General features: G+C 56.3%; 1 protein-coding gene across 1 annotated transcript in view; it reads right to left on the minus strand.

Annotated features, from left to right (window-relative positions):
- Positions 1-86: 86 nt before the first annotated feature.
- The window catches only part of KMT2D (lysine methyltransferase 2D), a 41,739-nt gene continuing 23,967 nt past the window's right edge, over positions 87-17,858 (minus strand). Inside the window, 21 exon segments of the mRNA XM_059403015.1 lie at positions 87-2,985; positions 3,144-3,252; positions 3,380-3,453; positions 3,682-3,967; positions 5,609-5,739; positions 5,833-5,969; positions 6,813-7,953; positions 8,102-8,229; positions 8,305-8,437; positions 9,094-9,224; positions 9,323-9,498; positions 9,673-9,748; positions 10,378-10,537; positions 10,694-10,861; positions 10,957-11,097; positions 11,233-13,989; positions 14,087-14,319; positions 14,433-14,499; positions 14,581-14,665; positions 14,817-14,940; positions 16,304-17,858. Of these exon segments, the coding sequence (XP_059258998.1) occupies positions 2,893-2,985; positions 3,144-3,252; positions 3,380-3,453; positions 3,682-3,967; positions 5,609-5,739; positions 5,833-5,969; positions 6,813-7,953; positions 8,102-8,229; positions 8,305-8,437; positions 9,094-9,224; positions 9,323-9,498; positions 9,673-9,748; positions 10,378-10,537; positions 10,694-10,861; positions 10,957-11,097; positions 11,233-13,989; positions 14,087-14,319; positions 14,433-14,499; positions 14,581-14,665; positions 14,817-14,940; positions 16,304-17,858 (7,905 nt within the window). The 3' untranslated portion in view covers positions 87-2,892.

The raw sequence follows: 17,858 nt of genomic DNA on the forward strand, positions 1-17,858 counted from the left end.
GTGGCCTGGCCTGCGTAACCGCCCTCCCCTGGGTGCTCTCGGACTTTACCGATCCGCTGCCGGCGAGGGTGACTGGACGGAGCCGCTTGTATTTAAAATGTTCTTTTTTTATTTGTCGTTTAAAAACAAACTTGGAAGAAGCAAAATCCAAAACTTGCCCTTTGCCTCTTGCAACATAAATTATGTACAGTTCAGAATGATCGCTGATACAAAACATGCCAAGGACAGGGCGCTGGGGGTGGAGGGAGAGAAGGGCGCTTTAAAAAAGGGAATCATTTCATCCGTTGTTACGAAGGACCAATCTTGCTGTACAGGATACACACAACACAAAATAAAGTCTTCACGGGATTCACACTTGTCAGCGATTTATTTTTTAAAAAGGGGGAGGGTCCTGAAGGTGAGGGGAGAAGACTGTAAAAGGGAAAAACTGAAAACTGAATATGTGCAAGTGTAAACCAACCCAAAATACAAACACGGGGGGGGGGGGGGAAGAGGAGGGAATTCAGATGCAATTATACAGGCGGGGTACTTTAAAAACAAAACAAAAAAAAACCAACAACCAAAATTCCAACCTTGTAGCTTGGGTCTGAGTTAGTTTATATAAAAATTAAAAACTGTATAAGGTTCTTCACTAAATTCTACAGGACTATCGGATACCTAGCATATGCTTACAAAGTCTGCCCCATCCCCTTTTCCCAATCCCAGGGCCCAAGCCCCAACCAGAGCCTAACTCACAGGAGCCAATCTCCCTCTCCCTGTAGCCTAGAACTTTTGCTCTTGGAAAAGGAATATCCAATGGCTTTGGGGGCAGCAGCCCAGTCTCCTCACTGCCTGATTTAATGACAGTGGTTTTTTTGTGGGGGTGGAGGGTGCTCTTAAACATTTGCAGCTTGAAACAGTTGAGGAAGCAGCTTTAAAAAAAAAAAAAAAATCTCCCTACCCCCATCAATCCGCAACCCCCCAAATTCAAAAACAAAACAAAACAAAACCTAAAATCACAACAGCGACCTTGCTCCCCCTCCAGCAGGCCCGCCCATCCACCGCCACCAAGCCCACCCCTACACTCCAGACATTTGATTCTTGAAAATATTAATTACAAAATGCCCTTTGCCCACAGCCCCTAGGAGAGAACTGCATATAAGCTTCATCTTCATCCCCACACTCCCTACTCAAGAGGGGTCTGGGGCCTCACCCACCCCCAACCTACCCCTAAGCCCCAGGAAGAGGTTCAACTGCAGCACAAGCTTGGGCAGAAAGGGGAAGGAAAGGGAGGCAGGGAACCCATCACCCTCTGGCTCCCCCTGGGGCCAGCTCACTTTTGTGCGTTATAACATAGTCCAACTATACAAGGGGGGTGAGAACTGCCCAGCCTCTATACCCCCACCTTACAGCAGTCACAGCCAGGGGGTGGGGAGGGGGTGAGGAAAAGGGCGGTAGGTTGGGTAATGGAGGGGGCCCCCCCACAAGGGGAGCTCCATGTGTCCGCCCCACACCCCCCTACCATTTATAAACTGGTTTTGTAAAAAGAAAATAGATATATTTATATAGAATATATAAAGCACAAAAATTAGTAGTTTTACATTTGCTCTCCCCGGGGGTGGGGGGAGAGGGGAGGGTTCTTACCTCCAGCCGGCTCCCCCATTCCCCACAAGACTATGTACAATCCCATGTATAAATAGATAAATACCCCCCACCCTCCCCGCGCTGACACTAAGCTCCCCACCCCCACATCACCACCCCTTCCCACCAGACCAGCAGCAGTTTGGTGACTGAGGGAAAGTGGGAGCTCCGGGCCACACCCTGCCTCACTGGGTATGGGCATGCCACTCAGGGATAGCCCTCACCCGACCACCCACCCACCCCATCCAGGGGCTGGAGGGCAAATGGGCTCATGATGGGGTTGGGAAAACAGGAGGGCGATATCCTGGTCCTAGGTTTAGCACACCCCTCCTGCCCCCATGTCCAGATGGAGAAGGAAGTCCTAGAGCAACTAGGGGCCAGTTATCCCCAATCTTCATCAGCATTAGCCTCAACCACCATCCCATGCCCATAATTAAAAACAAAGATGGATTTTTTGTTGTTGTTTTTCTTCCTCTTCCTACCCCCTTTCCACCCACTCAGAAGAGGGCAGTGAGGCCGAAGAGAGGGTCAGGGCAGTAGGGGGCTTGGAGAGGGTCTCACATTTCAAAACAGCAAAAAATCCAACACTTAAATGAGGTAGGTGTGGGTGCGGGGTCTCCTTGCCCGGCTTGCCTGGCTTGCCCTCCTGGGCAGCTGGGCGCCTCTTTCCCGTTCATGTTGCATTTGTCAGAGTGGAAAACAAGGAAACACAACCCATAGAGAGACAGAAACACAGAGGAGAAGAGGGAGACAGAGACAGATTGAGGGAAGGGGATGGGAGTGAGGGTGGGGGCAGGACCCGGCAGGCAGGGCCAGGTGTGGGACCCGGCCTTTGGGATTGTCAAGCTTAGTCAAGTCTCTTTGCAGCCTTGAGTTGGGCCGGAGAGGTCGGTGGGAGAAGCAGGGCTGTGAGGCCCGGCCACACATCCTCCTCCCCCCTCCCTGCTGCCTCCCAGTTGCTTCTGGGTAGTTCCCGGCCCATATCCCCCTCAAACCTGAGATGCCCAATGGCTGCTTCTGTCTGGCCCCTCCTGGAGCTGGGGGCAGAGATGCCAGCCTGGGGGCCGGTGGCGGGGAAGAGGGTTGCCCCTGGTGCCCAGGGTGGGCTTGGCCTAGGGCCCTCTGCCCCAGCCTCCTGCTCCAGGGGCTCCGGTCAGCCGGCAGCCCCAGCCCTGGGTCCTGGCTCTGGCTGCTACCTCTCTTCCCCCTCATCCCTTTCAGGGAAGAGGTTGGGCGTGGGGGGACTCCCCTGCCTGGTAGCCTCTAAGCTTCTTAGTTCATCCATTTTCGACAATTCCAGGCTCCACAGTGGCAGGGGATCTTGTGCTGATCGTCCTCAAAGTCAAACTGATAGTCATAGGTCAGCTGGAAAGAAAAGAGGGTAGAATCGATGCCAGCCTCCCAGAGGGAGTGGGGGTTGGGCAGAGATCTGATCTGACAGCACTGGCCAAAGGAACTTGGTTCTGGGGAATAGCAGAGAAGAGGGAGCTGCTTAGTCACTCACAAAGGACACTTCCTCTCACCTCCTCTCCTTTGGGGATTCGCCGGCTGGAGATGATGATGATTTTATCCTCCTTGTCAAACGTCACAACTTCCGCCACACAGTTAGGGGCACAGGAATGGTTAATGTACCTAAGCAGTGGGCCAGAGTCGGGGATGCCAGGCAACTGAGTCGGGATGCTTTTGGCTCCTTCTTGGCCCACCCTGAGTGTCACCCCCAGGGACCCCTAAAATTCCTCCTGCCTCATTTGTCTCTCACCTGGCAGGGCCTCCAGTCAACGTAGCATCAATCACATGTTCGTTGTTTATTCGGAACATGTAGATGCCTCGATTCTAGAAGGGAGGAAGTTGCAGGAGTGGGAAGAATGTCAAAGAATGGCAGCGGTGCTAGTGGTGGGATTGGGTACCAGACCTGGGCAGGGGGCTTATCTTCAGTTCCTATCCCGCCTGTTTCCCATCTCTCACCTCCCCCGCCTCCCACAACTTTCCACCTGCTCTCCTGACCTGACCCCGATTCACCCTCCCTCCTCCACAGAGCGGGGGCCATAAGCCAGCCCCTACCTGCTCCTCATAGATTTTCTCCCGCCGGTTGGCCACCTCATTGCGAATGATGGTACCAATATACTCGATGACCATTGTGTGCTTTTCTAGGTCCTTGGCGGCGTAGAGCCCCAGGCCCTGGATACGGGAGCGGGCCAGGTACACGTTGTTCTTCCACTCGGTGCGCAGGCGTCGGTACTGTGATGACTTGGAGTGCACAAACTGCTTGCTGTATGGGGTGTTGGTCTCGCCTGTGAAGGTGCTCTGATATGCCTTGGACATGCTGGTGCTGTTCAGGGTGTGAGGCCTGGGAGGTGACACAGGCCATGACAAGACAGCTCTCCCTCAGACCAAGCACATGCCACCCGCCTCTTCCCTGGGATGTGCAACATGCCGGCTAGGGGCATGTGCCGTCTTGGAAATGGGAGCGGAGGCGTGTGGGTCTTGGCTTTGGTGTGATAGCCACTAGTTGTGGGGACCCGTCCGACACCCTGAGTGGTGCAGAGAGCCCAGGATGGGGGACAGGGTGGGGGGGGGCACCAATTCCCCTACACTGAGCCCGTTCTCCCATCTCCCTGCCTTATACCACCCTCCTGCCAAACACAAGGCCACGCTCCTCTGGGAGGTTTTCCCCAAGCAGCCCAGGCCTGGCATGTAAGCTCATGGTTTGCTCAAATGTCTGAGTTCTACCTCTTGCACGTATTAGAAGCCCTGAAATTGGGGGCTGTGCCTACCACACTGGGCTGGATTTGAATTAAAAGTCGCTCTGAATTCACAGCCGAGAAGGTGGTACCCATTCCTTTCTTCACACTGTCCCCTTCTCTGACATAATGCTGGGCTCTGTACAGATGGCTCAGTGCAGGGGAATGACTGCTGCCTGGCAGGGATGCCTCTTCACCACCCTAGGGCACCAGCCAAAATCTTGCCCATCCCAGAGCAGTGGTTTTCAAACGTTTTCGATTCTTTTTGATTTAGAAGAGCTTTTTTTCTTTAATAAAATGTCATTGGAATTCCAATACATAAACTAGGTGAAAACACAGGCTTCTGGCTGAATCCAATTTGGGGAAGGGGGAGTTGTGCACGGGGAGAGCCAAGTTCTGCTCACTCGGTTTATGTGTTCCAAAACTTTCTGAAACACAGACAGTTTGAAAACCACTGTTGTAGAGCATCAAGGACTAGGGATGACTGGGTTAGTAGAGCCTGATGCTCTTTGCTAGCCCAAGGAGCAACAGAAGGCCTTTGTGAAAACCCTGATACCAAGATTCTGCCTCCCTCTACCCAGGGACCAAAGTCAGGCTACCATGGTACACAGAAAGAGCAGTGAACCACAGGTTGAGAGGTAAGTTCTGGTCCCAGCTGTGTGACCTTTGTCTAGTCACTTAACCTTTCTGGGTCTCAGTTTTCTCCGCTGTAAAACGGGGGTCATACCACCTGCCCTACCTACCTCATAAGGTTGTTGTGAGGATCAAATGAGATAATGGATGTGAAAACGCTTTGAAAAAAAAAGTATAAAGTGCTATACAAATGTAAGGTTTTATTATTTATCTACTATATTTCTAATTATTTTTGACACCAACTCAGCCTGGGGAAGGGAAGGTGACCCTAGCCTTATGGGGTGTCTCAGGTTTGGGAGAATCACAGGCCCCCTGGAAGCAAAATAAGAGAGGAAGGAGGGAACTGGCTCCCTTATCTACTTGACAGAATTTCACCATTGTCTACCCAGAACCTTCCCAAGTCATTCCCAGGGTGCCCAAGGTAAGTCTGTCCCAGACCCCAGGTCAACCCAGAACACCTGAGCAGGGTGGAGGAGGAAAGGAATAACCTAGGTGATTCCTGCATACCCTCTAGCCAGGAGGCTTAGAGTGAACCCCCAAACCTTCATAACTGGCCGGAGGGCCCCTGCCAACCCCCACTCCCACATCCCACAGCCCCCACCCCAAAAGCTCACCGTTTGTAGTGTGTGAGGATCTTAGGCTCTGATCGGGCACAACCAGTGGGATTGATCATGAGTGGCAGCTCCATCAGGGGGTGGCGTCCATAGCGGAATAAATAGTTTTGACAGCTCTCCACTCCGGGCAGCTGTGGACACAGGTCATGCTTGCCTTAGCCTGAGCATTTTTGGGGCACGGCCAGTGTCCCCAGTGCCCACATGGCGCCTGGCCCCCTTCTTACTGATTCAGCTATGCGCAGCACGGCATGCACCGTCAGCCCAAAGAGCTCCTCGCCTTTCAGGTACTCAGGGAAGAGCCGCAGCATGTCGGCCTCTTTTCTCATGGCAGCCACGGGCTCGATGATGCGATTCCACACCGCTAAGAGGCAAGGAAAGAGAGTGGCCCTCAGAGGCAACTTCTGTTGACTGACCTCAGCCTAACCTTGATCCGAAGCTATGGTCCTTTTCTGTAGCTTGCACACCTCTCTGTGACAAGGCTGTGTGGTTCTTTAGGACTCCCCACTGGCCTCCCAGTCCCACTCTCCCTCAACAAGCCAGAAGGCCTCCTACCCTGGAGGGGCACCAGAGAGAGCTCTAGGACACAAACACATGACCTCAGGGCCCAGGAAACCCAGCACAGGCCACCATGCCTAACCGAGAGCCAGAACACCAGGCCTGCTTTAGAGCTAGGAAGACCTGGGTTCAGGTTCTGGTACTGGCTATGGGCCCTTATGCCAAATACCTAAATCTCTCTAAGGCTCTGGTTCTTTATGTATGCACTGGGCAATATGAAAGTACTCACCTTACAGGGCTACCAGAAACAAAAAAGCCTAGGTCACTTACTTCAGTGTGTGGTGCACAGCACTTGCTCACTTATTTCTATCGTTAACGCTAGAGCTCAAAGCAAAAGAATTATGAGCAGGGCAAAGCAATCATAAGGCCCTCATGGTTAGGAACAGGGTGAGGGAGCCAGACGATGTGGTCTCAGAATAGTATTCCTTAGTTCCGCTGAGGCTAGGAAAAGGAGCTAGAATATGTGAAGCAGACAAGCAGAGTAGCTCCAATCACAAGGGAACGTAAGACAACTCAGAGAGGCTAGAACACTGTCTCTGGGGCTCTTAGAAGACCTCCACCTGCCTGAAGCCATGGGGGAAGATGACTCACAAAGACCCCATGGACCCCTTTCACTTGCACAGGAGTGTTTTGAGGGCCCAGTGCTCACCCTGGGGTGAGGCGTCAGTGAAGACCAGGTCCTCCAGGCCCTGCTCCATGACCTTGACGATGAACTCTGGCCTCCCGTTGTTCTCGCCGATGGAGCAGCGGTAGCAGCAGCGGCGGTTGTTGGTGCGGAGGCTCCAATAGATCCGTGTGGCCTCATAGCCCACGGGGTAGAGGGCCGTGGCGCTGTGGAAGTCAGCCATCTGATGCGGGAGCAGCTGTCCAATGGCGTGGAACACAAGGCCCCCTACACGGAACATGTGCAGCCGCTCTCCCCGCTGGATGATGCTGGCAATCTGCTTCACTTCGTCCCGCTCGATGTAGACCCGCCGGAAGACAGCAAAAGAGCTCAGCTCCTGCTCACAGGGCCCCTTGATCTTGTGCATTGGACACAGCATGGTCTTATCCTTAAAGAACATGCACTTGGCGCGGATGGCGCAGGCAAAATGGTAGACGTTGGGGCAACGCATTCGATTGCAGCTGCTGGTGGCACCGGTGCGCTGGCACAGGGAGCACTTGGTCAGCAGCCCACGGTGCAGAGCCACCTCCACGTTCATCAGTGCCCCACCCTGGGTCTCATAGACCTCTGTGGACCACAGGGCGCAGTTGAGGTGCACCCAGAGGTCCAGGTCTAGGTTCAGCAGGCGGGCAGGCCCATCAGTGGCCCCATCACCCTCCTCGTGACAGAAGCAGCAGCGCCTCATGTCACGAGGCACCTTGTCGGGCCGCAGGGCTGTGCCGAGCTGTTCCATAAACTCCGCCACTTCCCGCTCATCCTCCTGCCGCCCGCTGCCCTTCTGGATGGTCAGTAGCAGCCGCAGCCGCTTCCAGCGCACCCCCTTCCACTTCTTGAGGCGAGGTGGCCGGGAATCTTCCCCTTCTTCGGGGGGCCGGGCTCGGGGCTTGGGTCGGGCCGATTCAGGGGATGAGGCCAGTGGCAAAGGCGATGGGACCGGTGGCTCAGCCAAGGGTTCGGTGGGGAGTTCTACCAGGGGTTCCGCAGGGGGGCTAGCCGGAGAGGGTGCCAAGGGGGATGGGGGCGGGGAGGGCTCTTCAGGAGGTGGGGCAGAGAGCTGTCGCACATCCAGGTTGGAGACATTGCAGGTGTAGCTGTGCTGGGCAGCTGGCTCTGGAGCAGGGCTCTCCTACAGAAGGGGACGTGCCCGGTATCATCAGCGCCAGCTCCTTGCGTTGCAAGTCCCCTCCCTCCTCTTACCCAGGGTCCACTCTCCCCAAAGCCCTCTGCCTTCTGTGCTCTCCGCACACCCACCCTCTTTTCTCCCCCACACCTACCTGTTTCAGGAGGCTCAAGATGTCCAGCTGGCTCTTGAGGGTATAGCCGGGCAGCACTGCATCAAACTGCTTTAGCCAGTCAGGGCCAGCTTCCGGGCTCTTGCCTCCCAGACCCTTTTCTTTCCCTCCTACAGAAAGGAAGGGATCAGAACCTCCTAGCAGCATCCCTCCCTGCAGGTCCTGAGACTTCCTGCCGCACTCACCAGGGCCCTCAGCTTCTCCCTTCTTCGGCTCAGTGCCCGGCCGGGCAGGGCTCTCTGGGAACAGCACCTCATAGGAGTTGGGGATCTTCATGCTCAGCAGCTCTGCCACTGCCACCATCACACCATTCAGGTTCTGCCAGGGCAGGGAAGGGGCCAGGAAGACCGTGTCAGCAGCACGGGGCGCGCACTGCCACCACTCTGGCGGGGACACAACACCCAGAACCCTGCTCCCCAAGTGGCCCGTCAGTCCTGCCCTTCTCCCGTGCTTCCTTCACAGCACCTCTCCCAGACTGCTGCGGTCAGTAATTGGTGCTCCATGACAAGGGCCCCGTGCCCACCAAGTGTAGAAATGACACACCCTATGTTCACCACTTGGGAGACTCACAATACACATTAGCAAACGAAAGAATCTGAGAAGTCCTGTAGTAAAGAAACTTGTTTTGTGGTTTCAACTGGGATTTCCAATTTTCTTTGACCACAAAACCCTGTCAATGTTAAAAAATAACAGAGTTCCACCAAATGTAACTGGGGACATGCTGTCTTGCAGCATTCGTCGCATTCTGTGTGCTCCCCGACTGGTTGACTTGCATCTATCACTAGACTGTGAGCTCTCTGACGGCAGGGACCTCAGATGCTTTATTTACCCTAATCCTGCAGCCTTCAGCCCAGGCGCTCACACACAGTAGGTCCTAGTACATAGTTCTGAGCAATTGAACTTATCCACACACGCTCCAGGGACTGTCTTCTGACCAGGATCCCTTTGACCTCCAAGGAACCCCCAAGACACACCTTGGCCGCAGCAGCAGAGACCGTCAGCATGACGGACACCTCACTTCCTTTGCCCTTTTCCCAAGTTGTGGCAGGCAGCTTTCCAGGGGCCTCCGGGTCCAGGGCCCCATAAGGTTTGGTATCTGGGAAGACTGGAATGTGAGAGGGACCCATGTAAACTCCAGCTGCCTCTCTCTCCCAGCTTCAGACAACCCAGCCCTGCCTGGTCCATGCCCAGAGCAGCCTCTACCTGGGATACTGGCCCGAGGAATGATGGGGATGACAGGGGAAAGAGCCCGGTCTTCCTGCTCCCACCGGCCTGAGCCCAGCTGAGGGAAACGGGGAGCCTCCTCCCCCAAGATGCTTTCAGGGGACGAAGCCGGCACAATGCTATCAGGAGAATCGCTGTCCTCATCACTTTCCATCCTATGGGCCAAAAGTAGACATTTACTGGTATAGCCTTGTAGACATTCCCTCCCAAATTTAGAAATTAGTAGATGTCATAGCCTTATGTGAAATCTGCCACTGGCCAAAGGAAAAAAATAGGCAACCCGCCCTCCATCCCTATTCCTTATCCCCATTTCCAGGCCCACCCCGTACCTGACATCCTCAGTCTGATTGTGAGGGGGTGTAGGCAAGGCAGCCAGCAGGTCTAGACTCTTCACCTCTGAAGCATCTAAAGGGTAGGAGGGGAGAAGAAAAGTCAGGCTGGTGGCCAGAGATGATGGGACAATCTGCCCCATGTTTCAGGCCTAACTACTACAAGACCTAGTCTAGCTCTCATAACCACTACTATCTACCCACCCACCTACCTACAACCCTGGGTAAATGAGCTGTATTTATCAAGACTTTCCCCTGGGCCAGGCACTGGGCTTTATTTATCAACTTTAACAACTCCTGCATAAGAATATTCTAACACCTATTTACAGTGAGGAAACTGCGGCCCACACAAGTCGGTCATGTTACTTAGCGGCGCTAATACAGACAGATGAATACAGGCACCAGAGAATTCAAATCCACAGCTCACTGTAGTTCTATACACACTAAGGCACTGTAGGCTGTGCCTCGTGAACAAAAGCCTCATCGACACCCTTCCCGCCACCCACCTCCTCTGTTGCCCGTGCTCTGGAGCCCTGGCTTCCAACGAATCCGCCCTGAAGAGGCCAGGCCCTTCCTTAGATCAGGTATCCTGTCCTGTGCACGCACAGGGCCACACGCAATCCTTCCCATCTCAAATTGAGCAACTTGGATCCCAGCCGCCAAATCCTACCGGAGGAGGAGAGGCCCACTCTGCTCCTGACTTACCCCTCAGCGTCCCTTCAGTATCCCGGGCAGAGGCAGCATCCTTGGGGTGCTCCCCCAGCTCTTCAGATGGGGTGACGCCATTCACCATCTTCTGCTGCACCGATGGGGGTGGGGTGGGGGGCAGCGACGAGGGTGGTGTCGGCGGGTTACTCAGGTTATTCTGGGGGTGGGGTGGGGTGTTGTGTGCAAGATGGCAGAGGGAGAATGACGTAATCTCCTGACCCCACACGACATCAGCAATTTCCTCATCTTCCACTCCCACCTCCACCTCCCCAAGAACCTCGTCAGCCCCAAAAGGTATTGCCATTTTTCTGACCTTGGTAAGCAGCTGGGAATAGTAGTCAGGGCCAGTGGGCAGTGCCCCACTTCCAAAGGCCCCCCTCAGCTGGCACTGCCCGTTGACCGGGCAACCACTGCCGAAGGGAGCAAAGAGGCTAAAATTGGCGGTGATAGTAGGCTCCGTTAGGGGCAGCAGGGACAGCTCCTAGGAGGGGCAAGATGACAAAGTTGGAAACCCGCAGTGTGTACATCTCTGCCACGCCACAGCTAGGGGCCAGGGGGCTGGCTCCTGGGGATTACCTGTTTCAGCTGTTTTAGCAAGGCCTCGCTGGCCCTGACCCCGTCCTCCTTCCGCAGCTTCTTTCGGGAGCTCACCAACCTGTCACTTGCCTTCTGTACCCGCTTGGGCTTTGGTGTCACAGGCTTCCTTGCTGTTGTGTCCTAGGCCAGAAAAACCCACAGTGAAGGCTGCGGTCTTCCTCCAAGTCCTCACCTCTTCTGGGTGAACCAGATCTGCTCACAGTGCCCTGGGTTGCAATCCCCTCTTATCTTCTCCAATCTCTCTAGAGCACTCACCTCTTTGTTGCTGGGGGTACCCTGTAGTTTCTGCTCCAGCCCAGCCAGCTTGCTGTCAATGTGCCCGTTGATCTCAGCTCGCAGTCCCTCGGGCCCCCGCCCAGTGCTGAGTTGCACATTCTTTGCGCGTAGAAGCTTCTGCAAGAGCAGATGCCCGGCCTCTGAGCGGGGGCCGGCCAGCAGGAGGTGGTTGCTGGTACCTGGTGCCCCTATTGGCTCCCCGTTGGCCTCCCTCTTCACCGCCTGGGCTCCCAGGGCACATGGCTCCTCCCGAGGCTCCTGCTTGATGCTGAGATGGGGTGGCTCAGTCACTGCCTGCCCATTCACCTGCTCCAGATGCCCAGGTACCAGGCTGCTCTGATCTGGCTTCCGGGCTTCCACTAGGTTGTCTGGGGGGTCCCAAGGTCCCAGCCCCTTGCCAAAGAAGGTATCTGCAAGCTGGGCAGCAGCAGGTGAGACCCTCCCAGGAGGCAGCTCCAAGGAAGGCCCCTGGGGTTTTGGGGTCCCTGGCTGGGTAGGGGGGAGCTGGGCCTCAGAGGGGAGCTGGGATGGGACCAGAGGACTGGCTCCGGGGGGCTGTGAGGAAGGTCTCTTTGGCTCTTGGGGGCTGGAGGGTGGAGGTGTGGGATGAACAGGGCCGAGGACCGGTCCTGCAGCTAAGGCTCCTTGTGGGGCAGGGAGCCGGGGTGGGCCCTGAGGTCGAAGCCCCGCCCCTAACTCCTGGAGAGGGCCTGTCTGGGATCCAGAGAAGCCCCCAAGTTGAGGCTGGCGACCCAGGAGGCCCTGGAGGGGAGAGGGCTGGGCCCCAGGCTCCTGGTAGGGTGGGGCCTGGCGCACTGCCTGACTCTGCTGCAGCTGCCGCTGCACGAGGAGTGCCTGTAGCTGCTGCTGCTGCTGCGGGCTCAAGTGCCGCAGCTGGGGGTTTTTGGCCAGGACCCCTTGGAGCTGCGCTCGAAGCTGCCCCATTGTTGGCATAACTCCAGGCCCGGGCAGGCCCGGCCCCGGTGGGAGGCCAGATCCTGCTTTGGCAGGCTGTGGCCCTGCGTTATTTTGCACGGGCCGCTCCAGTCCAAGGGGCTGTTGGGAGCCCAGAAGGTTCTGGGTCATGGTCCCAGGCTGCTCCCCTAAAGGAACAGAGGACTGGGCCAGCAGATGGGGCATGGATGAGGCCTCCGAGGATGAGCCACTGCCCACTGGCCCGTGGCTTCCCACACCTGCAGAATGGAGCAAGTTAACTTGCTGCTGCTGTGGACCTGGGAGCCTCAGGGGTGGCTGCAACTGTGCAGGGCCAGGCTGTGGCTGGGCCTGCGGTGGGATAAGCAGGAGCTGCGAGTCCCCGGACAATGAGGGCTTCACCTCCCCGGGTTCGGTGGCCGCCGACTCGGGAACAGCCCCTAGGGCTAGCGGCGCCCCTGGATGTGTGGACGGCCCCTCCACGGCCTCTGGAGGAACAGCTGTGTCTACCATGCTCTGCTCCTTGCCCGTCAGGACGGCAGCACCCAGGGCTCCGGGGCTAGAAAAGTGTTGTGCAGGCTTGGCGGGCATGCCGGGGCCGAGGGGCACCTGCTGCTGCGGCGGCGGTGGCTGCGGCGGAGACAGTAAAGTTCGACTCTGGTTCAAGAGGCCCATCTGCTGCTGCTGCTGCTGCTGAAATTGTTGGAGCTGCTGCTGCTGCTGCTGTTGAAGCTGCTGCTGTTGGTGCTGCTGCTGTTGGAGGTGCTGCTGCTGCTGCTGCTGCTGCTGCTGTTGGAGCTGCTGCTGCTGCTGCTGTTGGAGGTGCTGCTGCTGCTGCTGTTGCTGTTGGAGCTGTTGCTGCTGCTGCTGCAAGGTGGCCATGGGCTGAGTGCTGAGTTTGGGCTGCCCACCGTGTGGCATCAGGCCCTGCTGCAGATGGGAAAGGCCTGCCATGGATCCCTGCTGTTGGTGCTGCTGTTGCTGCTGCTGGGCTGTGACCAGCCGATGTCCCATAAGGCCCTGACCCTGCTGTGCCAGCTGGGGGGAACTCAGCACCCGGGACTGGGTCAGAAGCACCTGTCTGTGAGGACCCTGGGGGCCCAAGGCTCCAGGGTGCTGCTGTTGCTGCTGCAACACTGCCACTTGGGCAGGGCCCAGCATGCCCTGGGGCCCCTGGGGTGGTTGTGGGGACAGTTGCTGGACCAAGAGGCCCGGATGGCTGCTGGGAGGCAGAAGACCCTGGGGCTTGGGACCCAGAGCTTGGTTTGCTTGTACGCCCAGGCTCTGCTGCTGTTGCTGCTGGACCGCCACCTGTCCTAGGAGGTGCTGCTGCTGCTGCTGCTGCTGCAGTTTCTGGGCTAGCTGCATGCGTTGCTGCTGCAGCTGCAGCTGCCTTTCCTGGAGAAGTCTCGAATCGGGTCCTAGGCCTCGAAGAGCCAGGTTGCCAGGGAAGAAGCCTCCTGAGGGGCCAGCCAAGGGCCCAGCCCCACCAGAATGTTGCTGTTGCTGTTGCTGCTGTTGGGCCAGAGAGGTGTTGAGGAAAGGGCCACCAGGCTGTCCGGGGAGTGTCATGCCCCCTGGGGGCAGGCGAAGACCTGCAGCTTGCCCTCCCGGAGGCCCCTGCGGCGGCTGCAGCCCGTGGCCTGGGAGCAGCTGGCCGGGGAGCTTGGTGAGCAGTCGGGGACTCTGGGAAGGACTCAGGGCCAGCACGGCTGAGTGCTGCTGCTGCTGTTGCTGCTGCTGCTGCTGTTTACTCCGGTATTCTGCCATGAGGTTGGTGTGCTCCTTCTGCTGCTTCCGGACCTAACATAGGAGAGTCGGGGCTCAGCCTGGAGCCTGCCCACCCGTGGCCTCCCTCTTCTGGGCTCCTGGTTACCAGGCTGAAGTCTGCCTTCCCTACCTGATCCAGTTGTTTCTGGATCTTGCTCTGCTGCTCTGTAACCAGCTTGAGCTTCTCAGCATCAGCCTCTGGGAACTCACGGCCAGCCTTTTTGGCAGTGCGCTGCTTGGCACACAGAGCCTTCCGGGACTTGCGGTGCACACCAATCTGCTCCTCTAGCACCTTCAGTTGCATCTGTAGGAGCTGCTGGGTATGAAACAGCCACTCCTCATACTGCCGCTGGTCAGCTTCATCTGGGAAGGGAAACAGGATGTCAGGACCCACAAAAGGGAGATCAGAGTCCCTCCTCCTCCAACATCTGCCCCAAGCCACTCCCATGCACACTCCTCCCCATCCCCATACTCACTGATCACTCCCTGGGCAAAAGTGGGTGGGTTGGGACGAGGCTGGGAGGGGTCACCAGCACTCCGCTCCTGTGGTGAGAGAAACCGCTAAAGGGTCATTGTCACAATTCAAGCCCTAAGAAGAGTGGCCCAATCACCCTGATCACTTACCTGGCCACTCCCAACTGCCACATGGTTCTGCAGATCACTGCCAGGGCCCCCTGAGAGCCTCTGGGCTAGAAGGGACACTTGTTGCCTGGAGTCCGCCAAAACAGAGGGGATGTGTAGGTCATGGGGAAAGTTGAAAGACAAAGAGATGGGACAAGTAAGGAGGGGGAAACAGGAAGGAGAGGCGAAGGACTGTTGAAAGGAAAAGTGCCAACCACGCCCCACCTCCCAAGTCTTACCTGTTCATACCAGGTGCCACTCCAATGCTGCCCTGAGCCATCACCTTCTTGATGCCCTTCAAAGCCACCATCTTGGCCTTTGCAATGGGATCAATTATATCTTCTGCTGCAAATTTGTCCAGATCTGGAAAGAGGAGAGCCAAGTAAGCTAGACATTGGATTCAATACTCCGCTCTACATCTGCTGTGCCTTCCAACACCTTGATCTCCACCGAACCAAGTAGAACAAAGGAATGGCAAAAAAGTGGTGGGAAGACCACTAAGGAGCCAGGCAGCATGGGTGACTCAGCTTTACTATTCACAAGACACATGGCCCTGTTTTCACTTGCATGGTGCTAAGAGATACTCAGCAAGTATCTGTAGGGCCAACACATCAATGTCACTTGATTTCTCTGACCCTCAGTTTCCTCCTCTGACAGAACTCATGTTTCCCTACTCTGCCTTCCTCATGGAACTATTGAATCAAATATGACCAAGACTGTGAATGCACTCTACACCCTAGAAAACATTCTTCAAAGGCAACTACTGCAGCCCCAAAACCCAAGATATGGGCACTGTGCCAAAGTCCTAGATGTCAGAGCTGTTTTGGGCACAACATGCATCACCTCCGGCCACTTTCGTGCCTGTTCAGGATGCTGGGTAAAAAAAGGAGGAATAAGCAACCTCCCAAAACAAAATCTTCCTAAAATGCTGCACAGTGTGTATTTCTCCACTACTCACAAAACCACCTCTCCTTTTTAAAGGATCAACCAAACTCCCTCTCCTCGTATTTTGAGGCAATAAAAAAGTTAAGAGGATCAGAAAGCCAGGACTCAGAACTCTCACTCTGTCAGCTGTACAATCTGGGCAAGACACTTAACCTCCACGCCTGCATCCCTTTCTATAACTGAAGACAACAGCAGTACCTATTTAATGAATTTGCTGTGACTCAATCAGATAATGGGCACAAAGTACTTGGTACACTGTTTAGCAAACAGGAATTCAATAAATGCTATTGTAATTTGAGATCTCCCACAATCTGGCCCCTCTCTCACATCCTCAAAATCAGGGTAGTGCCCACTCACCTCCCGCCACAGAGTCCACTCCAGCCTAGCCACTCCACTGCTGTATCCAAATGTACCCACTGGCTCCCCACCAGCAGCATCACGCAAGCACTCACACCTACCTGGCCTGCTCTGCCCCACACCATGTCTCTCCAGCTCCTCACCTCCTGGTCTCGCCACAGCTACGAAGGCTTCGCTATCAAGATCCGCACACTCATTCCATGCACTCCAACATCTGAATGCCTGCTATACGCCAAGCACTGTCCCTCCCTTCACAAAAGCTACGCCACCTCTGCCTGCACTGTTAGCATCGCATTTAGCCCGTGCTCTGTGTGTCCCACTTCCCTTAACTGGGGATTATCTTAGGCCTCCAGCTTCGGTGTCCACTTGGTGGTAACAGTGATCAGCCCTGAGGAACTAAGCCAGTGGCCCTGGTTGAAGTTACCTGTATCCGGGAAGAAGCTGTTAGCCAGCTGCTGCTGCATGGCCAGCTGCTGAGGTTTCATGCACATGGAAGGTGGCATGGTACCCATGGGCTTCTGTGCCAGCACTGGCTGGGAACTCTGCTGGGGCACCAAGCCTGCCTGCCCCCCATGCTGCCCACTTAGCATATGCCCTTGACTGGACACCATGGCCATGGATGGGGCCAGGCGCTGCTGCAGGGCATGTGCAGGTGGCTGGGTGGGCATCAGGGGTTGGGCCAAGCCTGGCTGTCGGGAACCTCCAAGTCCTAGGGCAAGCTGCTGCTGGGGCCCAGCCAAACTGGGAGAAGAGCCCTCGTGTGGCAAAGACATGGTCTGGGCAGGGCCTGGTGTGGACAGTAAGGAGTGCTGTTGCTGCTGTTGCTGGGCAGGCTGAAGCTGTGCTGAAAGCTGCTGCTTCTTCTGCAGCTCCTTCTTCTCATGCTCCAGCAGGTCCTCAATGAGCAGGGGTAACTCACTGGCTACAAGTGAGCTCTCCATCTTGTCCAGCTCATCCCCAGATGCTGCATGGCCACTGGGCAATGTCAAAGCCTCACTTTCTAGCTCAAACTTTTCCAGCAGGGAGGACCCTCCTGGGCCACTCAGAGGGCTGGGGGTCAGCAGGTGAGCTGGTGGTCCTCCTGTGGCCCCAAAGGGACCCTTCTCAGTTGTGTGCCCACTGCTGGAAAAGGGTCCTGTGCCCATCCGGGTGTCCCGGATGCCCATCACGCTCTGTGCTGGCTTCAGTCCCAGGCCCAGGGAGGTGGTGGCAGGTGCTGGCTCTACCTTGGGGGTGGTAATGGCGAACTGGCAAGGGGAAGGGTGGCGCCCACCTTCCTCCACCTTGGGCTTCACCTCAGGAAGCCCTGATGCCAGACGGGGCTCACAGGCATCAGTAGCAGGAGGAGGGCGCTCCTCAGGACCCAAGGGTACTGGCTCCACCCCTCGTAGCAGGGCCTCCCGCTCAGCCTTCTCATTGGCTGACTCCACCAGCCTTAGGTGCTCATTGAAAATGTCCTTCTTGTCCCCTGTGTCCAGCTCAGGATCAGTATAGGCCAGCAGATCAAACTCATCCCCGTTAAGCAGGTCATCCAGGTGGGGGTCATTGGTCTCCAAGTTTTCCAGGGTGCCCAGCTCATCATCTCCCTTGGCCACGTCCACACCCAGGCCCAGGTGAGCAAGCTCCTCATCATCCTCTAGGGCCTTGTGGGCATCAAAGTCATCGTCCAGCTCGGGATCCTCGCAGGGTAACTTCCCAGCTTCCAGGGCCAGAGGAGGAGGGCGGCCAAGCTCAGTGCTTGAGGGGGGGCGGCTAACCAGCTCCAAGCCAGTGGGCAGGGAGGGACCTTTGGTGTGGGGCATTGGATGGAGACTGTTGCTCAGTTCAGGAATCGGAGGAACTGAGGGTTTCTGTGGGGGAAGGCCAGATACTGCTAGGCCTCGAAGCCCTTCAGGAGCCATTCGGTGGGAGTCCTCATTTACTGGGTAAAAACGGGGTCTCTGAGGGGGGCCCTGACCAGGAAACGGAGCCCCCCCCGG

This window comes from Mustela nigripes, chromosome 6, assembly GCF_022355385.1.
Source record: "Mustela nigripes isolate SB6536 chromosome 6, MUSNIG.SB6536, whole genome shotgun sequence".
NCBI classification, from domain to species: Eukaryota; Metazoa; Chordata; class Mammalia; order Carnivora; family Mustelidae; genus Mustela; species Mustela nigripes.